This window comes from Peromyscus leucopus, chromosome 3 (genome assembly GCF_004664715.2).
Source record: "Peromyscus leucopus breed LL Stock chromosome 3, UCI_PerLeu_2.1, whole genome shotgun sequence".
NCBI classification, from domain to species: domain Eukaryota; kingdom Metazoa; phylum Chordata; class Mammalia; order Rodentia; family Cricetidae; genus Peromyscus; species Peromyscus leucopus.
The window spans coordinates 28,518,083-28,543,008 of record NC_051065.1 but is presented as its reverse complement, the minus strand read 5'-3'; the positions used below and the strand labels follow the sequence as shown (position 1 = coordinate 28,543,008).

At 42.1% G+C, this 24,926-nt stretch overlaps 2 protein-coding genes across 6 annotated transcripts in view; one reads left to right on the top strand and one right to left on the bottom strand.

The window, feature by feature from the left end:
• The window catches only part of Dmtf1 (cyclin D binding myb like transcription factor 1), a 53,603-nt gene extending 45,608 nt beyond the window's left edge, over positions 1 to 7,995 (top strand). For 4 of the 5 annotated variants that reach the window (XM_028862141.2, XM_028862122.2, XM_028862126.2 and 1 more), the window contains 5 exons: positions 1,672 to 1,757; positions 4,523 to 4,678; positions 5,027 to 5,401; positions 6,396 to 6,540; positions 6,726 to 7,995. In XM_028862141.2, the coding sequence (XP_028717974.1) occupies positions 1,672 to 1,757; positions 4,523 to 4,678; positions 5,027 to 5,401; positions 6,396 to 6,540; positions 6,726 to 6,835 (872 nt within the window). In that variant the 3' untranslated portion in view covers positions 6,836 to 7,995. The remainder of the gene's footprint in view (positions 1 to 1,671; positions 1,758 to 4,522; positions 4,679 to 5,026; positions 5,402 to 6,395; positions 6,541 to 6,725) is intronic. The other variant, XM_037203543.1, reaches the window with a different exon arrangement.
• Positions 7,829 to 24,672, bottom strand: Tmem243 (transmembrane protein 243). The gene is made up of 4 exons (XM_028862150.2): positions 24,579 to 24,672; positions 10,642 to 10,692; positions 9,525 to 9,629; positions 7,829 to 8,379 (listed from the first exon to the last, which is right to left on the bottom strand). The coding sequence occupies exons 1-4, from the start codon at positions 24,654 to 24,656 to the stop codon at positions 8,257 to 8,259; spliced, it is 357 nt and encodes a 118-aa protein (XP_028717983.1). The 5' UTR covers positions 24,657 to 24,672; the 3' UTR covers positions 7,829 to 8,256.
• Positions 24,673 to 24,926: the final 254 nt, after the last annotated feature.

Sequence of the window (24,926 nt, the reverse complement as noted above, 5' to 3'; positions counted from 1 at the left end):
GTGGAGCTGAGGTAGAATATTTTAAAAATGGGATCTTTATAAAGATTGAAAAAATGTAAGATAAGAAAGGGCCAGTTTGCTACAGGGAAGTGTTTTTAATCTCTCAATTATCTTTGCCTGTCACAGTTTTATGCTTAGAAAAGTTCAGTGACCCAGCAATATAGAGAGAAAAGATTTTTCACTTCAGCTCCATGTTTACCTTCCTCCCCCCTTTCTGACATTTCTTTGATTTTAGTGACAGAAAAGAATTGAGTTCCAATCCTTGGAACCATCTTTATTTACCATTAACCCCTCCCCCCCCCTTTTTTTTTGGTGGTGGTGGTGGTCCTACATGATGCTGTTTGCCTATGAAAAGATTATTGCCCACAAGTATACACATCGTTGTTCACACCCAGGCATTTGTTATTTATTGCATTTTGAATAAGTCTTTGCAGGATACCCTCCTATTACAGTATGCTCCGTGTTTCTTGACCTCATCTACAAGATGCTAATAGTGCTTTCTGTCATTAGTACAAACACGCATGCACGCACGCACACCGCATGCATGATGCCCTTGTTGAGAAACACTGGGCACCTGTTGATACTGTGAGCACCATGTATCTGTATATGCAATGACTATCAAAGGTACCTTTGAGGGGGGTTGCACTTGCCTTGCATGGGTGAAGCCCTGGGTTTGATCACCTGCAGCATAAAACAAAGTTGCTCTGGAAACATTTAAACTAATGACCTGCCTTACTCCTTTATTTGGCCCTCCATGTTTTTTATTTTATAGTTTAAGAACTACAGATTAGCAGAAGTTCCTATTCTAAATAGATGAGCTATTATTAAGTATAAATTGTGCATGGAGAGTGTTAGCCACCATTAGGAAGAGCAGATATTTCATAAATGAAACCTTAATACTCATTCATACCATCTCTTTTTAATAGCTTAAGAGTATTTTATTACTTCCAGCAAGATGAGTATAGTTAAGAATTCTGTATCCCATCCATTATTGTTAGCATTCTGACCTCAGTCTCTTGATTTTGCTTGTTAGACCCCATCTAATATGGTCATCTGAAAAAAATTACTATCATATATTCTTTTGGTTTTAAAGTTGCTTTTGCTCCTCATAACAATTCTATATAGGAAGGACAGATAAAATCTCTGAATGTTGATTTGGGTTAAATCACTTTCCAGTGGCCGTGGAAGAGGCAGAGTTACTAGAACTAAAGCTAATGTTAGAGACTGCCAGTCCACATTTATAGTGCTTACTAAAATGTACAGAAATTTTTGTTATTCTAAGTTCCTTTCTTTTTCTCCTTCCATATTAGCCTTGGTGTATTCTTCTTGCTTCTTAACACTTGAAACACTTTCAGATACACACCAAGAGTTATTAGCAAACCTTTTATGTGATTCTGATAGTATCTTTGGCTTTATGAGCCTTGTGATGTCACTACTGCTTTCTATGAAGTGTGAAAGCAACCATATTTAAAAAGAAAAAAACGTGGGTAGGCATGACTGTTTAGTAAAACTTGCAGCGGGCTGAAGTTAGCTGTTGTATATGTTTGATCTTTATGCCATCCTAGATAAGTACATTATATAAATTTTCAATATGAGATTTCCTTCCTGACAGCTGATTCCATTGGAGAAACTTGACAAAGCATTTTCTTATTGTCCTTGTTCTTACTACAGCTTCAACAGACTCCCCTGCTGCTTCTGTTGACTCAGAAACAATAACACTAAACAGTGGAACACTACAGACATTTGAGATTCTTCCAGTGAGTAATACTTCAGATAATAGTTATTGGCTGTTTTTATGCAAAAGAAAGATCAGGTATCTTTCATAGATGTATTATGTAAGTAGGTGAAATTAGAATTCTGAGGCCAACGTGATAGACTGGACATAAATTGGACTTCACTTTGATGTTGTTGTCCTGCTCTTTGTCCATGTGTACCTTGACAATGCACTTTTACATCTGAAAATGACAGTGATGATGAGTCAGTGTGACAGATTTGTACTGGCTCAAGTCAAACAGATTGTTAGGAAAAAGTTGGTGGACACTTCATGAGATGTTGGTAATATTTCTTGAATATGTTGAGTAAGCTCTTATGCTAGTCATTGGATATAAAATGTTTAGTTCCAGTCCTTAATGGTTACAGTTTGGCAAAATCTTTTATCTCTAAAAATGTTAAGCAGTTATCAGGAGCCAGGGAGATAGCTCGTAGATAAAGTGTTTATTTTGTAAACACAAGGCCTTGGATTCCCAGTACCATTGTAAAAAAAAAAATCTGGGCATGGCAGCATACACGTACCTGTAATCCCATCACTGGGGGTTTTAATGGCCAGCCAGTCTAGCCAAATCAGTGAGCTCTGTTTCATTGAGAGACTGGTTGAAGAGAGATTGAGGAAGACATCTATGTTGACCTCTAGCTTATGCATGCACTTGCACACAGGTGCACCCACCCCACACTCATTATCAGTGACCAAATTCTAACTGCACGTTTATCTTAAAAAAAAGAAAATGTTGGTTGACACAGAATTCACACCTGAATGCTCTATTTTGGATTTTCAGATAGCAATGTGATTACTGTGCTGGGTGGTATACAATTGCTAGGTAAACAAGCACTCATCCACAGTGTACCAACTTGCTCTTCAGTGAGTCAAAGATAGTAAAAATACATTTTTGGCTTAACAGTGGACTTAACCTACATGTAGTTCCATAAGTGAAAGAAAATCTATTGTGGTTCTCACTTACTTGAAATTCCCCAAATAAATATCTGGATATAATACAAGTAAATTTTGGTTGCCTCTAGTTGTGGGGAAAATGGGTCATGACTTAAATGTATAGAGTTTCTTTTAGAGGCAATGAAAATTCAAGAAGTCAAGATCCCAGTTCGTGCCCTCCTTCCTAAAACAAGCCCGAAGTTAGTGCCTATTTTATTAAGAAAATATAAACACTATTCATGTTACTTCAAGATTTGTTTATTTTGAAGAATTACATATTAGTACAATAATTTAATTAGTACAATAATTTAGTCAATGCCCTTTAGCTAAATCCCTTGAAGAGCACCAGAAGACCTGAAGATTCTGTTTCTGTTTCTTTGGACTTGAGAGACTATAGTAATCTCACAGTAGGAATGCACAGTGTTTTTAACCCTGGTCATAACAGAACTTTCATTTTATGCTTGTTTATTTTTATTTGAGAAAGGCGTATTGGGGTAGTGTTAAGGCTTTTTCCTTAGGAGATCACAACAAAGTGTTTTAAGAGCCTGAGACTCAGCACTATGAACACTGCCTGCTCTTCCAAGGACCCAAGTTCAGTTCCCAGCACCCACATGCTGGCTCACCACCATCTGTAACTCAAGTTCCAGGGAATTTAACACCCTTCTGACCTCTGAGGGTACCAGGCTCATATTGAGTGTACCAATAGCAGGCAAATGACCCAAATACATAATTTTCTTAAATATATAGACGTAAGTTTATTAAAACACTTGAAGTGCATGTTTGTATACAGTATTGGCACTGATTCCTAGCTGTCTATGATAAGTACGTGTAACCCTTAGAAAAATGATTGCTTTCCCCAAAAGTGAAAACCAATCATTTTCACTTTTGGGGAAAGCAGAGAAAAACTGAGTTCCCAGTGGTGGTAGGCACTTCAATAATCATTTCTAATTCTACCAGCCCTTTCTGTGAAACATAGGTATTATCTCCTTGTTAGCAATAAGAAAAAAACCTGTATTCAGGGATCCAGGACACAGGAAAGGAACTTTGGCCCAGATAATTATACTGAAAAACAGACTCTCCAGCTTACCTAGCCCTCCCTAAAGTACAAAATACTTACTCTACAGCTTGTTAGGATAACCCTGACTCAATAACAATCTATCACTATAAAACCTCAAAAGATAAATGTATTGCTAGTTGACAACCTTTTCAAATGGCATCTTCATTTTCCTTAATAGAGGAGTATTTCCTAAAATCACTCCATTAGAAACATTTCAAGTAAATAAACACTGCCAATATGCCCTCTCAAAAACTTGGTGTTTTAAACTGTTGTTGTTATTAATGCATCTTGTTATGCGGTGTGTGGTACATGCCTTAATGCTGACGGAGGTCAAAGGGTAACTTGTAAGAGTTTGTTCTCTTGCACTTAGTGAGTCCTGGGATCAAACTCAGGTTCGGTGGCAAGTGCCTTAACTCACTGAGACATCTTACTGGTTTATTTACCACAGAGAAAAGATTGAAGAGGTGACTGAGAATTGGGTTACTGCATTGCCCGTGGTGGCTCATGAACCTACCATGTTGATGCTTAGTTGAGACCAGAACTAGAAATGTATGGAGCAAAAGATATAATAAATGCTGTATTCATTACATCTCAGATATTGAAACAGTATACATAATGAAGAGTATTCCCTTTGCCATTTGTACCTTCATGATTGGCAAGTACATCGCTAGCTACTAAATTCAAATCAGTTTCCTTAAATGCAGATGTAGACGTAATCCATAGGCTTTTGTACCTGTGTTGAGCCTCTTTTTCTTCTTTAGTCTTTCCATTTACAGCCCACTGGTACTCCAGGCACCTACCTTCTTCAAACAAGCTCAAGTCAAGGCCTTCCCCTAACTCTGACCACAAGTCCCACAGTAACCCTGGCAGCTGCTGCTCCTGCTTCTCCTGAACAGATCATTGTTCATGCTTTATCCGTATGTTATATAATTATACTTCATTTTTGAGTGTCTGTTATGGGTCAGGATTAATTGATAGAAATGTAAAGGAGTTTGGGTTGGGTATCAGAGTACTACTTGTATGATTTGTCCTCAGTTGTGGTATTTTGTACTTAATTCTTCACTGGGTGTACCTCTAATCGCCACTGCTGCCTTTTTATTAGATAGCTATCCATTCAAATAGGGGATTTACAAGAGGAAGGGACTCCCTGGGAAGTAAACACAGATTCTAGAAAAGTAATGATAGAAGCAGTTGCAGAGGTGAAAGATACGGGAAGGGAAACTGCTAGTTCTTTGTCATTGATAGTTTCCTTTACTATTTTATAGCCAGAACATCTGTTGAACACAAGTGACAATGTCACAGTGCAGTGTCACACACCAAGAGTCATTATTCAAACTGTTGCTACAGAAGACATCGCTTCTTCAATATCCCAAGCAGAACTCACAGTTGATAGTGATCTTCATTCATCTGATTTTCCTGAGCCTCCAGACGCACTAGAAGCTGACACTTTCCCAGATGAAATTCCTCGGCCTAAGATGACTATACAACCATCATTTAATACTCATGTGTCTAAATTCAGCGACCAAAATAGCACCGAACTGATGAATAGTGTTATGGTCAGAACAGAGGAAGAAATCGCTGACACCGACCTTAAGCAGGAAGAACCACCGTCTGACTTAGCCAGTGCTTATGTTACTGAGGTAAGCTGTGGAGGAGACTGCAGCCTATGGGTTTTACCTTGGGCTTCACAGGCACTTTAAGGAGAGATACTTTCTAGAGCAGTGTGGTTCTCAACCTTCCAAATGCCGTGCCCCTTCAGTACAGTTCCCCATGTTGTGGTGACCCTAACCATACAATTCTTTCATTGCTACTTCCTAACTGTAGTTTTGCTGCTTGATTGAAATTTAATATCTGATATGTGACCCCACAGGGTTTGCAACCACCCAGTTTGAGAACCACTGCTCTAGTACCCTTTTTTTCTTCAGACAGACAAAGTTATTAGTGGGGGCTGGAGAGATGGCTCAGTGGTTAAGAGCACTGCCTGCTCTTCCAGAGGACCTAGGTTCAATTCCCAGTGCCCACATGGCAGCTCACAACTGTAACTCCAGTTTCAAGGGATCCAGCACACAGACATGCATGCAGGGAAAACTAGTGTACCTAAAATACAAATAAATTATTTAGTTTTTCGAGACAGGGTTTCACTGTGTGTAGCTTTGCGCCTTTCCTGGAACTCACTTGGTAGCCCAGGCTGGCCATAAATTATTTAAAAAGAAAAAAGTTGTTAGTGGACCGGCTCCTGTTGCTGGATATACCTGAGCATAGTTCCTCACTGAAGTATCCCCTCTCCACAGGCAACAGATTGAGAGGCATTTGTTAGCATCTACTCCCTGGAGCACCTTTGGGTGGTGTGGGTAATCATAGATTCCAGATACATCACACAATGCAACATAATTGTTTTTTCTATATACAAATGACATAGGACAGTTTGTTGGTTTTAAGTTCCTTTTTATCAATATTCATTATATTACATTATGAGATTATTGAGGTTCATAGACCCATCTTTTTAAGGTCTTAACCTTTATGTTCTAATTTTAAAATGGAGGATATTTGAGAGCTAAGTGATAACAGACCTGGACGTACTTGGGGAATGTAAGTCTATCTTTTTTTTTGTTTCCTTTTTTAAATATTATTTAGGACTTAGAGTCTCCCACCATAGTACACCAAGTTCATCAAACAATTGATGATGAAACAATACTTATCGTCCCTTCACCACATGGCTTTATCCAAGCAGCTGATGTTATAGACACTGACTCTGTCTTGCCTTTGACAACACTAACAGGTACTGTACTAAGACTGAATCATGAGCCTGGTAAACTGGAAGGGGTAAAATCAGGCAGTTTTATCATGTTAATCTTCTCTTGATCTATTGGTTCTCTTGTTGACTAAATCCTACATGTTGGTAAAATACTTGGACTGGATAATGAGTAAAATACATTTAATACTAACTTTATTTAAACTTTACAGATCCCATATTCCAACATCATCAGGAAGAATCAAATATAATTGGATCATCTTTAGGCAGTCCTGTTTCTGAAGACTCAAAGGATGTGGAGGACTTGGTAAACTGTCACTAGATTGTTAGAAACAGGTACTTCAAGTAAAGAAGCCACATTGTTAATTACTTTATCTCCAAAGAAAGGAGCAGTCCCAAGAGTTTTGGTTTGCCATTCCTCTGGCTTGTACGTAGCTACTGTGCGGAAGTCATGCACATTGTTGCTGCTGTTCCTTTTTCCTCCTTTTAACTACATCATCTGAGGTCCAATTTATGACAGTGTGTTATGGAGTATAGACGTGTTCATTGCCCAGACCTGTTAAGTTTTATGTCAAGAGGGAGCTGCAATCACTGCAGCTACTTAGTCACCAAAGCTTAACTGCCCTGGTTTTCAGCAAGCACTGACACTCACCTCTGCAGTTAGACACTGTACTCTGTCCTGACTCGGGTTGGCCTGGGTATAGCTCAGGTTAGATAGCAACATGGTCCAGCTTAGCAGTGACCTTCAGAAAGACTGACGTGGCCAGCATTGAGATTCAAGAACATGGGGGGTGGTTGTGAAGGTTACTCCGGTTACCCCATTGCTGGCAGTGGGGGCTGACTGAGGCAAGGTAGAGGAAAGCATTAAAGAGTCAAGAAAATTCACTACAGGTCTTTAGTCTTTAACTCTTAAAGGGAATGTGGATAAAATAACAAAACCCACCATAGCAAAGCAGTTATGACCCCTTATCAGAGACAGCCAGGATTTTACAGTTAGCACTTTGAAATAATTCAGTGAGGGCAAGTGATACTGCCTGTGTCTGATAACCATGACTTTTTATTACATGTTTTACTATATAAATTGCCCAGAAAATAGTTGAGGGGTATTAGAGTATGCTGTTCACTTAGTGCATTACCTGTTGGGGGTACAGTATAGATTCTCCCTCAGGCACTTTTAAAAAACAAAATTTGCTTCTGTATCAAAAGAAAACAAATCAAGAGTCATTCCTAAGGGTAAAGCCAAAACAAGCCTATAGGGCTTTAATGATATGATCCTTATAGAAAAGTCAGAAGGAAAAAAAAAAAGAAACTTGTATAAATTATTTTATTTATTATTGTAATTAGATCTTCACAATCAAAGTTGTCTTTTCACCATCTGTGTTTTATTAATGTGAAACTGTAGTAATAAGCAAAAGTTGGTTGCCTAGGGAACAATAATTGTATATCCAGTTTAACAGAAATAAAAGAGTATTTGTCTTAAAATGCAAGATTTGAGCCATGCAATTAAATTGTAAAAAATGAAATTAATTTCAAAAGTGAAAATACTTTGCCATTTGAGGCTGGAATGTTTCAGCTTCTTAAAGGAAAGCAGAGATCTATGATACAGCTCCCTTGCAAGAGGGAATTCAGAGTTACAATTAACATGAAAATCATGTACCAGACTTCTGTAGAGGATTCTTCAGCATACTTTTTTCCAGCAGTTAATTCACAGAGTGTCCTGGTAAGTGTTTCTTCTTGGCAGCTTCACCTTCCCACATCATGGAAGTACAAGTTCGCACATATACATAACATGATGATAGAAAATAAGATATAGTAAATTAGATTTCTAAATTTCGGTTCTAAGTCTCCTTGTCGATACCAGTAGATCTAAAAGAAGAATCAAATAAAATTTAAGTAATGACCAACTATTACAATATAAAATACAACTAATTCTTTTTATGTGGATATCATAGTATTTATTATTCTAAGATAGTCTTCAGTTAATCATCATTCCTTAGGCCAATGCCGCCATAATTGTTTATGATTCAAGTAGTAGTACTACATGTGTTTCCATGGTCCAAGATCGTATATATTCCTGTTTTTGTGATGTATTTGGTTCTGTGATCAAAGTAGTATACCAATCAAGCTAGATAAGAACATGTATCTCGATATATCTTTAATATATTTGAATTACTAGAAAGGAAGGCACTTAGATTTATGTGACTGATTCAGATATAAGAGAGCTTACTACTTGTAAATAATTTAATATCTCAACCTTGGTCACTTGGGGCTGCAGAACATAGGAGACAAGAAAACTTTCAAGTAGATTCAACTTAGGACTAGTTCTAACTAAGTGTTATGGCTTAAAACCTATATGGGTTTGGAACAACTTAAGGATTTACTTTAAAAAAAAAAAAAAAAAAAAAAAAACCTTAATGCTTTTTTAAAAATGGTGTTGGAGGTCAGACCCAGGGCTCCTTGCCTGTTAGAGAATCTTTCCCACAGAACCACAACTTCTCCCCAAGGATTGACTGTTTGAATTGAAGGGCAAACCCAACAGATAACCTCTAAGTAACAGAGCCAGGCCTCTTTAGGGGTGAGTGTTTCTGGCACACAAAGGGCTCTGTGTTTATAGCCATCTTGTGACAGGTAGAACTACGACTTGCTAGCCATGTTTCCTGGGAATTGTGGTGTTAACTGTCTCCCTTCTGAGACAGCACAGATCCAAGTGGACCCATACGTAATTACAAGTAATCCAGGGTGCTCCTGGAATCCAGACTGCTGAGCCCTATGTATAGTCACTGTGTGCTTTTTCAGAAGTATTGTGGCAATTCTTAACTTTCATGTCTACCCATCAAGGAAATAGTTTTCTTCAGGCTTTTGAACTTTGGGATTGAGGAGAAAGGGGAATTCTGATTATCCTTGGATGAGGGGTAAAAAAGAGAGATGCCTTTTTATATAGACCCAGGAACTAGAAATTTAAGCACTACCATATTCAGCCCTTACAAAGATTCAAGTTCTATAGTACTCACAAGTATGCAGGCAGTAATACTACTCAAAGAGATGCAGACAGCAAAAAATACATTCAGTGGTTTGGGAGGTAGTTGAGGGAAAACAAAAGCACTGATGAGGGTCACCTGTGTGGAGAGACATGGAAGGCCTTAAGAGGAATTCCAAGGTGTAATTAGACTGCGGCTGAGCAAGGTAATACGTTTTGCATCATAAAATTACATTGAATTATTTAATACTTCTAACTTTTCCAGCAAGTACAAAAGAAGGCAAAACCAGTCTAAAAAGAAACCTTCATTAGCAAAGGTTAGCAATCATTTAAATCCCATTCCCAAGATTAGTACCTACTAGAAAAAGACCTGATTATCTTGGTATTGTAAATATTCCTACCAAAAGTGAGTAGTGCTCACTTTGGTAGAACAGACACTAAAATTGGAGCAGTACGCAGATTAGAACGGTCCCTGCACAAGGTGACGTGAAGTTCGTGAAGCATTCCCTTTTTATGAAAGCTCTCCCACAATGGTGTGGCGCACACTCATGCACAGACCGTTAATGTCTTTGTTTTCAGCATTGCCAAGATGCTATGGGGAATTAAATTACAAAGTTAGAAGGAAAAAAGTGAATATACACAAAGCTGGTTTGGCTTAGTTTATAAAAAATACTAAAAGATAGGTTTTTAATTGCCATTTTGTTTCTACCTTAGATTAAAAGGCTATGGAAAAAGTAAGGTTTGTTCTCTTAGCAAATTTAGTCTTGGTTATGAGACTTTACAAACTACAGCTTTTTACTTTGATAGACAGATACAGAATGTATATCACATATTCTGATGCGCTATACAGAATTAAAAAATAAACCATATACTGTCTGAATCTTTTAAAACCTGGCCAGAGTAAATTCAAGACATTAAAAGAAATGGGAGAGGTGACAGTCAATGATTAGTGCCACCATCATTTGTACAGATTGACCAGGCAGGTAATCATGGCCAACTCAGTTGACTGATTTAGATTTACTCTTTTGAATTTGGCCATGATTGGAATATCTATATGTTCACGCCCTCTTTAAAAGTCTTTTGTTTTGGGAGGATTGATAGTAAAGTTTTCAACTGGCCAAGGTTATAAATGAAAAAAAAAAAATACTTACTAGAATCAACAAGGTGGTTAAGCTGCCAACAACTAAATTGATGATTCGGTCCTGAAAGAGACAAGAGTTTATAAGGCGGATGACTTGGATTCAGGGCTGCCAGAGCAGAAGCTGGAATCTTACAGACTGAAGAGACCAAGAGCTGGCCCTTTGACACCTTCCAAAGAAAGCTGCTAATAAAAAATGTGAACAAGGTTCTGGAAATGAGGCCAGCTGAGGAGTGCCTGTGCTGATGGGAACGGTACGAGGGGGGTGGTATTCAGGTTGCCAGCCTTGGCACCAGATTGATGGAGATGCGTACAGGTGACAGAGGAGGTGGCTCTGTCTACCTCGAGACACTTGGTTCTCTTCGAAAGGACCAGCTATCTAGTCCAGTTGGATTGTTTTTCTCCAACTTAGTGACACTTGAGTAATTTAAACAAAGAATTCTTTGAAGAGCCAAGGCCCTATCCATTATGTTTTCTTGTGGTTTTCAGCCTAACCTAAATCTAAAGCAGAGGGAATCTACATTTTACAGGTTAAGGTAAACTTAGGCCCAGTGTGTTTTAAACTACTTGCCAAAAAATTGGAGCTAGCTCCAAAACCAAGTGTAACTATGTTATGAAGTAATGAGATTGGTAAGTTCTTTATAGAATTACAGAACAAGGGTTAGAGTCGTCACTCAGTTGGACAGCACTTGCCTGGCATGCACAGGCCCAGGCTTGACTCCCCAACACTCCCATCCCAAGAGAAAAGGAACTATGTACAACAAGGTTGGGTTTAAAACAGTACTGTAGGGCCACTGAGAACAACTTATTTGTGAGAAACCAAAGCCGTGTCACGAATTTGCATTTGTGGAGCAGGTGCTACTGGGACTGAACCTTGCACGTTATGCTGGGCAGGCTCCATACCAGTTTGGCCCTTGAAAGATTGTTTTAGTATCAACAGAAAGGGGGAAACAGCAACAAACTAAAACCTCTTCCAAATTCTCTACCTTTGAAAACCACAAATTAAAGTGGTAGGCAAAGCCGGGAGTGTAGAAAGGCCAGTTTGGTGTGTGCCTGACCTATGCCAGGACAAAACCACAACTCTTCCAGCTGAAGGCAGTGATCAGAGGTTAGAAGGGAAAACTAAACCACAACCACACCCTAACTGCATCAAGAACTCATGAGATCTTAGCACCACAGCCCACCAGAGAGTCCACCAGAAATTAAGACCATTTCTTAGGAAAGAGACCTGGGAGCAATTCATTAATCACTTAACTTCCTCCACATATGGCCAATGTATGTGTTTTACCAAAGTGCACAAGGATAAAATCTGTACAAGTATGAAAGTTTCAGCTGTCCATCTGCTCTTAGAGATTTGCAGACATTTACTGTGGGTCTTCATACCCTAACAGCTGTCACCAACAGAAGTGTATAATAACCAAGGTGAGTCAGTTTCTAAATGTCACAGCAGCTTGTCTGCCAAAATCAGGAGTAACAGTCGGGGTGGGGGTGGGAGACACAAAACAAAACAATGGAGAGCAACTGACCAGACTTTGCTAGCTTCTAAAACTAGGTCTGAGGGGTCTCGGGAGGTGGCTTAGTAAAGTGCCTACCGCACAAGCCAAAGGACCAGAGTTTGGCTCAAACCCCAGCAGCATTCACATGAAAATCTGGACATGGGGCTGGAGAGATGAGTGCACAAGTCCCTGTACTCCAGCTCCAGGGGACTTGACACCCTCTTCTGGCCTCTGGTCACCCACATGCACAGCATACACAATTTTTTTAAAGAATGAAAGCTGGACACAGCAGCAGCATACATCTGTAAGTCAGTGGATGGAGTGTAGAGACAAAGTGGGTCTGTAGAGCTCAATGGCCAGCCAGAGTAGCTGAATTAAGAGACCTTATCTCAAAAAAAATGTGGAATGATAAAGGAAAACATCGAACATCAACCTCTGGCCTCCAATGTGTGCATACCTATGTATACCACACATACATACATACATCTAACGATGAAATTGCAGTATGATTTGCACATGAGAAAAAAAGGGTCAAGAATATCAAAACATCCAAGGTGTCCTCTAATTCTACGGTAAAGAAACAAGACTATCAAAAAAATGTTCCCACTGAAGTTAACATTCCGTGCTGGACAGCATATCCTAAGAGCCACCACTGCTATGGACAAGGCTGTCGGGTGGCAGATGGCACCTCACAAAGCCTATTAGTAGCATGTCCTATTAGCCTATTAAGAGCAGCATAACTGCTTTGATCATTATAATGAAAGTATACCTAAATAGATTTTCCCTGCCTGGCTTCTAGATAGTCACTCAATGGCAAGTCTCTTCCTGAATTAACAGTAGTTCTCTCAGCTGTTCCTAAGATGACATGAACTATTGGGGATGTGGCAGAAATGCCTAACAGTGTTTTCTTTCTCAAAGCCAGTGCCTTGCCTTTGGGTCTCCTGCTATAGACAACCGTAAATCCTGGTAAGAACCACCACTGAGTTAATTTGTAACTTCACTTAAAATGCTATAACCAAAGCCTAGCTATTCCAATATGGACTATGGGCCAGTTGCCTTAGCCTCACCTAAGAGCCTGTTTAAATGCAAAATCAAATCTTGCTTCAGATATGCTGAGTCAAAAAATATTTTTAACAAGATCTGGTATGAGCCTTGAGCAAACCATTTTGAGAGTTCAAAGCTTAGGACAGAAATCCTTTGCTTGGGACAAAAGATTGTATTTCAGGGTTTGGCGGGTTCTTCTAGGTCCAATCTCCAAAGAACAGAATGATTCAATCACTAGTTAAGGCATCAAAGGGCATTTAAAGGAAGAAAGTGCTCCACAACTGAGCTAAATTGTATATGGAGATGATGTTGCATTTAAACTTTGTCATTTCTAAGAGAAACTGGAACTCAAGGTTTTCTGTGTCTGCAGCTGGTGTTTATTTTTCCCAGAAACTACCGTTCTCCATACCCCCCCCATTTTATTTTTATCCTAGTTTTTAGCTTACTCTGCCACTGTTTAGCTATGTAACCCCAAATGGAGATCCCTTAAACCCTGTTTTGTTTGCTAGACCAAAATGAGCAAAGTGATAGTTTCAATAATTTACAGTTCTGAATCCACTTCAGACTACACTTGGGTCAAAGGAGGCCCAGTCACCTTCTAACTAAAGAGTCCCCAGTCTTGCCTGGTCAGTCATCACCCAGTGCACTGATGAAAAGGGTACAGGCCCTCGGATTGACACTCAGGCAGGGATGGCTTTGGTAGGATATTGGCAGTGACATCCCCAGTAACCAGCTGCCAGCAGCTGCCCTCCACTCTTGGGAAATACCCTGTTGCTATAGAGTTTAGAATGCTGACAAGCATTGTGTTCAGCCTTCCATTTCCATGGCAAATTACGTGTAAATTTACCTCCTCCTAAATCAGGCTTTGTGCTAAACCAAACCCAAGTAACAATAAAAAGATGAAGGCATGAATTCTAAAGGGGCTTAGAGAACGTTAAGAAGTGGGAAGAGGCATGAGAATTTAGGGGAAAATTGCCTATGAAATGGTTTCTGATTTAAATTTTAAGTCTAGTACAATAATCGTCCTCAATGGGACTTTGCTTTCCATGGCTTCAGTTACCTGTAGTTAACAATCCAAAAATACCAAAAGGGAAATTGCAAAAATTAACAATTTATGTTTTAAGCTGTATATTCTGAGCAGCATGATAAAATTATGTTGTGTAGTCCCATCCTACCCTATAGACACACATACATCATCATCATCCTTTGCACAGTACTGAGACTACATAATACCCATGCCATCTGTCTCGCATAGCCAACTCAAGCTGTCAGACTTCACCTTCATTTGTGTTATGCTTTTACTTAATAGAGTGAAGCTGGCAATTTAGATATGCCAAAGAAAAGTGAGAATATGACCTTTAAGTGAGATGGTAGAACTGGGGGGAGGGTTGCTGTAATTAACATACAGTACAAACATCTGTATGAAGTTCTCCAAAGGGAGAGATTGTGTTCAGTTTACCGTTGCACTTCAAAAGCTAAGTTATAGCCACAGTATATGGTTAGTACTTAGCTAAGAGAAAGGCTCTTAAGTTATACTGCCCAAGATTCCAGGCATCTTGAAGACAAGGGACACTGTTATGAGGTTTGCAGCTCAGGGTTTTAATTTTCACTAGTCAAAGTATCCATCATGCTGGATCATCAAGTGAGGCAAACTTCTAGCCCTAGGCAAAATTTGTTGCATGATATAAACACATGAATATAGGAAATGCTGTATTTCATAAACAATCAGTTATGTTGGTCCATAAAATAAGCTAAAGATATGACATGTACTTTCCCAAATGAGTGAACTGTAACTTGGGAGGTGAAATGGTTGAGATGCCACTCCCAATTTTACTACCCTCCCCCAGAGCTAAACTCCAAACATTTCCACTATAAACCCTTTCTGGATATCATCCCTCAGGAGAGAGATTCCTACTTCAAGACCCCCAAAGACAACCCAGATTTTACACTTATACATTGTAAGATACAATACCTATGTGCTTCCCTGAGACTGTCAGTTAACAGTGTGAAAGGTGGCCTCTCCTTCAGCATTTTCCTTAATGCCTCATACCAGTAGAGGGTACTCATCTCTCACCTGGGGCCTGACCTGTCAGAACCTAATGTAGCCTTGTGGGGTGGACATGTAGCAGAACAGCAGAAGACATGGCTTGGTCTTGTACCTCAGGCTCAACATCCTCTCAAGTGCTTCCTGGGATATGCTATTGTTGATTTCAAGGAAACAGCAATAATAAACTTTGGGAATTACCAGGGTCCACATCTTTCTGGCTCTATTGAAGGGTCAGTTTCTGCTAGAGCAGGAAAAGGCAGTGATTACCAGGGTTTTGTACTTAAATAATGTGTCTCAGCACTCCCAGGGAGGAAACAACAGGAAAGGAGAAAAGAAAAACTCAATATGCCTCACTCACATTCTCCTGCACACTGTTGGAAAAGGTGGGGGCAGGGCTGGAGGTTACCCTGAAGAGTTACACCCCTCCCCAGGTGTGTCTCCACACTGCACGCTTGAATGTTCCCTTTTCCACTCCAAAACCATGGCATAAGAACAAATTCACTGTCAACTACTTAAAGCTCTCCAGAGATGCTGCTCATCTCCAAACCTTGGCAGAACAGCTCACACCCCTGTGTACTAATCCTAGACTCCATAAGCCGAGACTTCACCAGGCTGGACATTAGTTTTCTGGGCCAGCATACGACAACTTTCAGTCATAGCAACTTCTTCCCTTCATTTTAACTATTTGCTATGCCAAATCCTCCTTCCACCAGTCTCCACCACCACCCCGCCCCCAAAACTGAACTACATTCACTAGCCAGAACATAACCAATCTACTATACCAAAGCTGTGACTTGAGGACCTCTCTTGCAGATAACTGGGCTTAGCAATTTCAAAAATGCACAGAACACTCCCTGGAAGATAAATCTTTGGGAAGCCTGGGCCATGTGATCCAAACCCCCAACAACTACTGGGCACTACCACTAAGCCTTGCTCTGGATCTGTCTAAACTATCCTAGAACTTGAGTCATCTCTTCCTCTACATGTCAAAGTTGGGGATGGTAAGGCCAAGGCTTTTTTACTCTTATTGAGCCACTTCATATAATGGAAGTCCAGCCCAATGGTACACTTTCTAAGTTTGTACCATGGCACACATGCCCTCCCCTTCCCAGAAGAGCACCTTTTTCTAAATCAAGGCAAAACCAAGCCATGTGCCTCTAGGGGCTGCCAATGCTCAGAGTGACTTCATTGTACCTCATCATATTCCTCTGCCAACCACAATACCCAGAATGCATCAAGATGATTACATGGTAAAGGCAGAAACTAGGTTTACTAGATCAGTGTTGTCTATCCTCGGCTAGTCCTTCACTGTGCTTCCCAGTCTTTTGAGTTATCTGCTTCTGACCTCTCCAGAAAGAGGCTCTAAGCTCTCTCCCACCTCAGGTTCTCAGTCCTGTTCTTGAACCCATTGTATCAGTCATCCCCACAAAACAAAGTGGTAGGAGAAAAAGGAGTGCCTATTCCCCCAATCTCGGGGGCAGAGGGGGGACAAAAGGAAGAAAGGGGAGCCCCTCTTTCGGGAGCCCCTACTTTCGGAAGGTGTGGGTGCCCTCCTGCAAGGGATCAGCACCCCTGAAAGCCTCTTGCAGGCCTAGTCATTCCACTACGCTGAGAACAGAGCATTCACTCCCCTCTAGGGGGCAGCAACAAGCCACCACCTTGAAAGCAGCCCCTGCCTGACACCAATATTGGGGACGTTTTTGTCTTGGACTTCCCAACCTCTTTGAACAGTGAGAAGATAAATTCTGTCCTTTGCAAATTACACACCAAGTGGCATTTTGTTCTAGGAGTGTACTTAAGAACAGAAAGACCAGGTAGAGCCTAATAAGCAATGGTAAGAGAAGGAAAAGAACATTCTATCTCCCCTCCAGCACTTACCATCTATGAGAAAAGACATACAACCTAGCACATTTTCCTGGGATGTAGTTGTGGACTTCACTGATTTGCACTGGACTCCTCTTCTTGAGATCTGCTATCACCATGCCCAGTTAAAATTGTACGCATGCTTCTAGGTCAAGACTCAGAAGTCTGACCTGATATCTTTGAGAACTCCAGCTATGAAAGGGAACATTCTGACATCTATCCATGCTTAGCTGCCCAGACCACACTTTCATCAATATCTCTGAATACTTGGTATACTTTCTAGTAAGGAAGCAAAGCAATGTGTGAGTACGCAAAGCCCACTAGCAGAACTTCCCACTGTTTACCTAGAGGGAGGTAGTCAGGCCTGAGCCACATCCTTCTTTCACATTTCCCAAACAATGATTTTAAGGCTATAAGGTAGAGATGGACTTTCAGAAATTACTTGTTTTTCTTGCAATCGCAGAGGAAAACTTCATGTCATTCAAGCTCTAGAAATGGCTGGGTAAGATAGCCCTAAGGGGGGAAAAACCCTAAGAAGATACAAAATGTGGGAGGGTTTCTGTTGTAAGAAACCTCGTGCCCTGTCCGTGTTTCTTCTGGGTCGTATGGCCCTGCCTACATGGGGTCTTCCCCTTACATGGTCACCAGAGCCAACTAGAGGGGCAAATGACATCCACAGGAGTGGAAAATGAGGCTGCTTGCCTCACTGGCTAACTCTAGAGAAGAGCGAACTCTGCCCATTGGTATAACCTTTCTGAGACTTCCCAAAGAAACCATGAACTCTGAACAGAGCCATAAGCACAGATGTAGGCAAGGGGTTTCGAGAATGCAGGTGGCCATTCCTTTAATCCCAGCACTCGGGAGGCAGAGGCAGGCTGACTTCCCTGAGTTTGAGGCCAGCCTGGTCTACATAGTTCAACCACAACCAAGGCTATGTAGACCCTGTCTCAAAAGAATAAAATAAAAAATAAAAATACATCCACACTGACAGCTTTACACATTTTGCACTGCTATGCATGAATATGAATGCAAAATTCCCTCTTTGTTTTGATCAAGAAAAAGTTAATTCACAGACATTTGTTAATGTCCTCTTTTTTCATCATATTCACATTTTGAAGCATCTTCAGGTTATATTTTTGAACATTCATCCTACCAGACTCTCCTCACAGATACCTGAAATAGATTATGTTCATTGAAGTACCATTTATGGAAATCAAAGTAAAAATAGAGTACAAACACCGTCTTCATGTTTAAGGGGAGAAAAACAGAGTTGGTACCTACAGAAGCACACTAATGATGTGCACCCAAGCTTCAGAATGGCAGACTGCATAAACACTGACTTACAGACCTTCTCTTCAGCCACACACCAACCAGTAGGCTTGGGTAAGTCACTTAACATTTAAGATGTAGTCTTGCAATTGTGTACAACTTGTTAGGTTACTATAAGGATTAGGCAATAAAAGTCCTTACAACAGAACAGGTGTCATTCAATGGTAAATGGTGGCATATTCAGGTGGCCATGTCCAATGCAAATTCTTTAATGATTGATTAGACTCCTCAGAGCTTAGTGGGAGCTGAACTGAATCCTCCATGCTTAGCCCCAATTTTTAAAGCAGCCAGTAACTTTAAATTCATTTCACTTCCCATAAGGACACTCAAGCTTATCAAATATCTGAGCTCAGAAAATACTGTTACCATATCTATGCATGACCTGCATCTGACCATAAGACAAGTAATTTATTCAGTTCATGAGAAGCAAGCAATTACCACACCTGAGCAAAAGTCCAGTCTTCCCAGAGAACAGTAAATCATTAAAGCCTCTAGGAGGCCAAACTTGGTTTCTTTCTTACACAACACTGTATTATTCACCCATTTACTACCGGCCTCTGCTATATATACCTCAACAGGAAGAGAAACAGTAATTGAAATGCCCGAGAGTTTAAAACACCACTTCCTGTTTGGGCAGCCAGTGAGTCCAAGTTTCTGAACAGAAGCCTTTGCGTTTTGTTGTTTTAGAATCTCCCGAGACTACAGGTTATTTTGGGGTGATGCTAGTCCCTCAGATCACTTAAAACTTAATATACTTAAAATCCACACACACTTCACTTAGGGACCATACTCTATAAGAAGCCACATCTACCCAAGTTCCTCACAGTACACAGACCAGTGCCAGAGCACCCCTCTTAACAGCTGGGTTTGTTGGAGAGACAAGGACAGAAGCAGGGCTGTAAGCTTCCAAAGCAGAAAATAAGACAGACTGAACAGGATTCATGTTTGGGGGCAGAGGCAGCACGACCGTAAGATCACAAAACACTTGCCACTCAAGCCTGACATCTGAGTTCAATCCCCAGAAGAGGGAGAAAAAGGAAGCAGTTCCAAAGATCAGAGGAGAAATATGACCTTGGATGGAGCTGGCACAGAGCAAGGTACAACCAGTGCATCCCAACCCTCTCTGGATGTCTTCTGCAGAGCTTTCCAAAGATCTGATGCCTGCCAGAGGCCCATCCCCAGAGACCCCAAGTCCACTGATCTTGAGACAGGAGGAAGAAACATACAGAGAAGAAAGGGAAAAGTCAACTGCATCCATTTGTCCAGAATTGCGACTTTGGCACAAGGAACTGAAAGTGATTTGGCAGGCTAGATGAGAAAAGGCAACTGTTTGCAGTCCCTTGGCAACTAGCTCTCCTTCGAGGGAGACAGCTGTGCTCACAGCATCACAGAAAGATGAGAAACTAGAAGCTTACACTCCTTGGAGGGCAGCCTTGTGGAACCCTGAGCAAGAGACGCAGTGATGACCTTAATCAGAAAGAAACATTTTTAAAGGGGCTGAAATCCAATAAATAGCATCCTCATCTTACATTTGAATGTTCCCAGTTCAAACAGTTAGGACTACAAGTAATGAAAAAAATCTTGGTTCTGCTACTTGTTTGCTTACTTGTTTACTGGGGGATATGGGAAGAGGATTTTGCTCTTAGAACCAAGTATCTAAGCCTCAGAGTCCACTAACCTGTACAGGGGCTTCCTTTCCCCATGCTATCTGCTAGAGTCCACTCCAGCAACTCCTCACCCTCAGTTTCCAACAGGAGAGTAACTACATACTTTGTTCTCCGTTATCATCACTGGAACACATTCATCGGGAAACCATCTTGTGTTATATTCCACCAAGTGAAGCATTTGTCCTTTGCCCATCTGCATTAGCTGTGGGGAAATGCTTTGCTCTCTCTCACCGAAAGAATCACTGTTCTCTTCCCACCCAAGTCCACCCAGTCTCGACAGCTGAAACTGATTTCGGACACCTAGCAACCAACTACAAAGTCAAGAAATGATGACACTCAACCTCGGACAACAATTTACTGTAGAGACAGGTCTTTTTCTTTTTGGCTTTTCAAGACAGGGTTTCTCTGTGTAATAGCTCTGGCTGTCCTGGAACTCACTTTGTAGACCAGGCTGGCCTCAAACTCACAGAGATCCACCTGCCTCTGCCTCCCAAGTACTGGAATTAAAGGCATGCGCCACCACTGCCTGGTGAGACAGGTGTTCTTCTAAAACCAAGGACAGCAGAGGGACTATCTCCAGGTTTTAGTTCACACTACAGCAGGGAAGGAGATGGGAGAACAAAGAAAGAGTCCTGGGTCTACCACAAGGCATTCTACAGAGCCATGTCTGGGAATGCTCCCACAGTAGGGTAGAACTAGGTTGTACTGTTGGGGCTAAAAGGAGGCCACACTACCAAAGCAGAAGTACGAATCCCACCCTCATCAAGTAGCATCAGAGAAAAAATCAGCACGTCCAGCTTCTGAAACTCTCACAGCAAAGGAAGGCATTCATAAACTGGGCTGCAAACCCATAACCATAATCCACTAGCTTTGGAACACACTGTCCAAATGACAGGATTGGCAGTGTGTGGTTAGTACCTGAAATGTGGCCAATCTGAACTGAAATGGACTCCAAGCATAAAACATACACCGGACATCAAAGACTTAGTACAAAAACATTTTAAAATCTTAATTTATATTGATTATATAACAGAAACAATGGATTTATGGGTTTAAATATTTTGGTCTACAAAGAAATTCTAAATTACATATAAGGCCCAAATATTTCATTGGAGAGGAGAGGAGAGGAGAGGAGAGGGAGAGGGAGAGGGAGAGGGAGAGGAGAGGGAGAGGGAGAGAGAGAGAGAGAGTGAGTGAGTGAGTTGCTGGGGATCAAACACACAGGACCGTGTATTTGTTAGGCAAATGCTCTACCACTGAGCTTAAGTCTTTTCTGGGTATTTTGGTTAGTTGGGTGGGTGAGTGGGCAGAGTTTGGGGGTGGGGTGGGGTAGGGAATTAACCCTGGAGCCTTGTGCCTGCTAGGCAAGCATATATTCCCTGCTCTTGGGGTCCACATATGAGCCGTGCTCTTTTAAATACAAAAACTACAACATGGGCATAGAAACGTCAGTCATTATTTTGCTCTCTACCATACTTGGTTTTCATCTGACAGAAATGTACTATGGAACAGAACTTAATGGTTTTGGTTTTTAGTTTTGTTTGAAATGGAGTCTCACACTATACCTCAGATTGGCCTGGAACTATATAGCCTAAGCTGGCTTCAGGCTCACAACAATCCTACTGTCTCCTTGCTGGGAAGAAAGGGGTTAAAACCATGACAATAAACATCCTGATATCCTGACCAGGATTGATAACATTTCCAAAAGTATCAATGAGGTGTAGTTTCTAATAAAAATGACCACCATTCCCTCAGTCAGTATCCCTCAAATGTAACAAGAAGTTTTAATGGCTCCATCTATGAAGCTTTTCCTAAATATCACACTGAAGACTGAATACATTTGTAATTCCCCTCCTTAAAATCACTGTGCTCATTCAGTACAGAAGGCAGACGGCCCTTCGGGGCTGCCCACTCGGGTGCTGCTCAAGGTCCACCAGGTTAGGTCTCTTCTTCTTCTTTAGTAGATTCCAGCGTCGTGAGTGCAAACTCGCCATTTGACCTGAGGTAACCACTTCTCCCCAACATCCTGGGAAATGGGGACAAGTATGTGACTGTCTACAGTGTGCCGAGAGTACTCCACACAGGTTAAGTTACTATTCACCTCACTGTTCAACTCACAAAAGGGAACTGGCAAAATATTGCCAGAGAAGTAACGTGTCCCTGCACAAGTAACACTGTGAAGTCCACTTCCTTGGCTGTACACTAGAAATAAAGCCTCCATCTCAGGAAGGACCCTGATGATCAAACAAGGGACAGCTGAGTGCCCAGCCTGTTGCCTAGCACTGAGGAAACACAAGCTCTCCAGATTCTCCTGTCTGGGCTTCAGTGCTCTTCACCTTAAAGATTAGGGATCACACCTGTAACTGCACACCTCCACACTCTCGGTGGTTCTACAGAAAGAGGATCACTAAGAGCTCTGGGAACTGGTCATGAGGAAGTGGGCTTTCTCCTCTCTAGATGTTTTTCTGGCAAACAGCAGTTCACTATTACTAAGTTTCCACTTAAGTGGCTACTGTGTCTTGGTTTCCTGGCCGCTGCAAGGGAGTAAGCCAGACACGCACATACAAGGGAGAGAGTGAGATTTCTTTAATCCCGACTCCTCCAGTGCCAGCAGTTCCTACTGTCCAAAGGCATGGCCCTACTGCAACGTGTCCATCATTATTGGGATCACATTCTGGTCCCCTGCCCCCGCCAGCCTACAAATAAAGTCTCTACTGTAAACAAACACAGGTGCCTCGCCTTCGGGTTAGGCGGCTCAATTTATTGGAAACACGTTTTGCCTCACGCCAAACCATGGATTTCTTTCCTTTCTCCATGTATCCGCAATGGTCCTGTCCACCTCACAGGTAGGCTGAGCAATGCAGTTGTAAGAGTTGTAATTACATATTATTCTTCTTAACTTTTTCCTAAAGCTGCCTAAGTACTGCGGGGCATGCTACTCATTGTACACTTGGACTCAGGTGTGCCATGAGCAGAGATATATTTGGACACTGCTGTCATTGGATGGGTTTCAAATGGATGAGGGACGGTAGGAAACTTTCAAGCATCAGGCAGTGGGCTGGTCAATAGCATCAATTATTTCTCAATGTCTACACAGTTGTTGGAGGTTTAGCTGTTTTGCTTTCTAAGCTTCTGATTTTGTTTTGGGGTCAGGGTTGCACTGTGTACCTTGAACAGCTGAGATCAAGTGTTCCTTCCACCCCAGCCTCCCAAGTGCTGAAACTGACACAGTGAATTGCCCCCAGCTCCTGTGTGTCTGCACAGTCCACAAGTCCAGCAGGAAGTTCAGTATGGCTGCATTACAGGGTCTGTGGAGTTCAAAGTGGTCCCAATCGCTCAGACCCAGTGCTCAGCAAGATATGTGCAGGAGATAATGATTTGGGGACAGTTGGTTGAATTTTCTCTATTAATGCAACCAGTTTCTCTTTGTACCCAAAACACATTTCCCCTGTACTGTGACACTGGGCACATCCACCTAGATCTCTATATATCTATATTCAGATCTTCTTTTCCTGACCACTTTCCTTCAGCATCCAGGACCCTGTTCATAATGAATGCTTAGTACTGTCTGCGCTGACAGGAACTTTACTAACCTAGAGTTCATGAGCACAGTGAGCTGAGATTAGGTAAAGCCACAAGAATCTAGAAATCAAGCTGAAAATGTTTTATTAAAACACTCCAAGATAAAGCAAAATCTATGTGGAATTTAGGCAGACTGGCAGCATCCAAATTCAGGGTGGTGGAGAAGTTCCCTATGTGCCCCTACAGGCTCTTCCCCAAACGTAAGAAATCCAAGCTCTTCACTAAGTGCGGTAAATTTCGAAAGCCTGACAGCCCTCTATCAGGGGTCAATGATCACCAACGCCATTTACAAAGGAGGGGGAAACAGCAGGTTAATATTGCCCAGACCTCTCAGAAAGTTAATGCTGGAGTACAGAGAAAGGCTCTCTTCAGTTGTTGGCCAGGAGCATTACCTAATCAAGCTTCTTGAGAAGTGTTACACTCTTTTCAAGGACTTCTCTTATTTGAGCCTTTGCTTATTTGGGCGCTGGGACCCTCTGATCACCTCCTGGAACAGTGGCCAACATCCACCCTCACATAACTGCTTCACAACCTCGGCACAGACCCCTTAAGGGCCCTAGGTACACAATCACAATCATCAGAAGCAACCCTAGGCTCTGGGCGGAAGCTCCAGACGCACACCTGAAGCACGGCTCCAGAGTGCGGTTGTGCAACCGGCCCAGGAATCTCCCTCCACCGTGGGGTTTCCGCAATCTCGTGAAGGGCTTCCCACAAACTGCCCAGAACTTTCTGAACTTTCTGCACCACTCCAACCTGCTCTTGGAGACAGGACGAGTGCAGGGCAAACATCCCGAGAGGAAGGCGGGATTGCAGGACCAGCTCTCTCCACTTCCAAGTCCACTCCAGGCCCGCTGCAGGCGCCGGCGGGATGGAGGGAGGCGGGCCAGGCGCACGCTGGCCCGGGGCCCACTCCCGCACTCACCTTGGCGGACGTCTCCCCGAACAGAGGTCTGTTGTCCTGGCCGCTGGTCCCGTAGGTCCGGGCAGTAAAATCCTCCATTTTGGGGCTGCTTCTCTCCACCCTAGCCGCTCAAAAGCGAGTCCGCATCAGCTCGCCGAGTCGGGACGCCCGCCCCTCACGGCGCACGCATGGCCCGGGCCCTGGGGGGGAGGGGGACGGGAAATCCCGACGGGGCGACTGTCACTCCCGGGGGCCGCGGCCGCTCCGCCTTAGCCCCGCCGTCCTCATCGCCAGCGGCTGCCGCAGGAAGTGAAAAGAAACAAACAGCGCTTGGCCGTCGCCCCGCCGGCCGCCCCCGCCCGCGCCCGC

Excerpts from the sequence above, each read along its gene's own strand:
- Tmem243 (XM_028862150.2), bottom strand. The coding sequence starts at position 24,656 with ATGGAGGATTTTACTGCCCGGACCTACGGGACCAGCGGCCAGGACAAC. Across the intron at positions 9,630-10,641 it reads TAACCACCTTGTTGATTCTA|GTGACCCTCATCAGTGCTTT; the intron begins GTAAGTATTTTT and ends CTCTCCACACAG. Across the intron at positions 8,380-9,524 it reads GTATTACTGCCTGCATACTT|ATCTACTGGTATCGACAAGG; the intron begins GTGAGTACTATA and ends TTCTTCTTTTAG.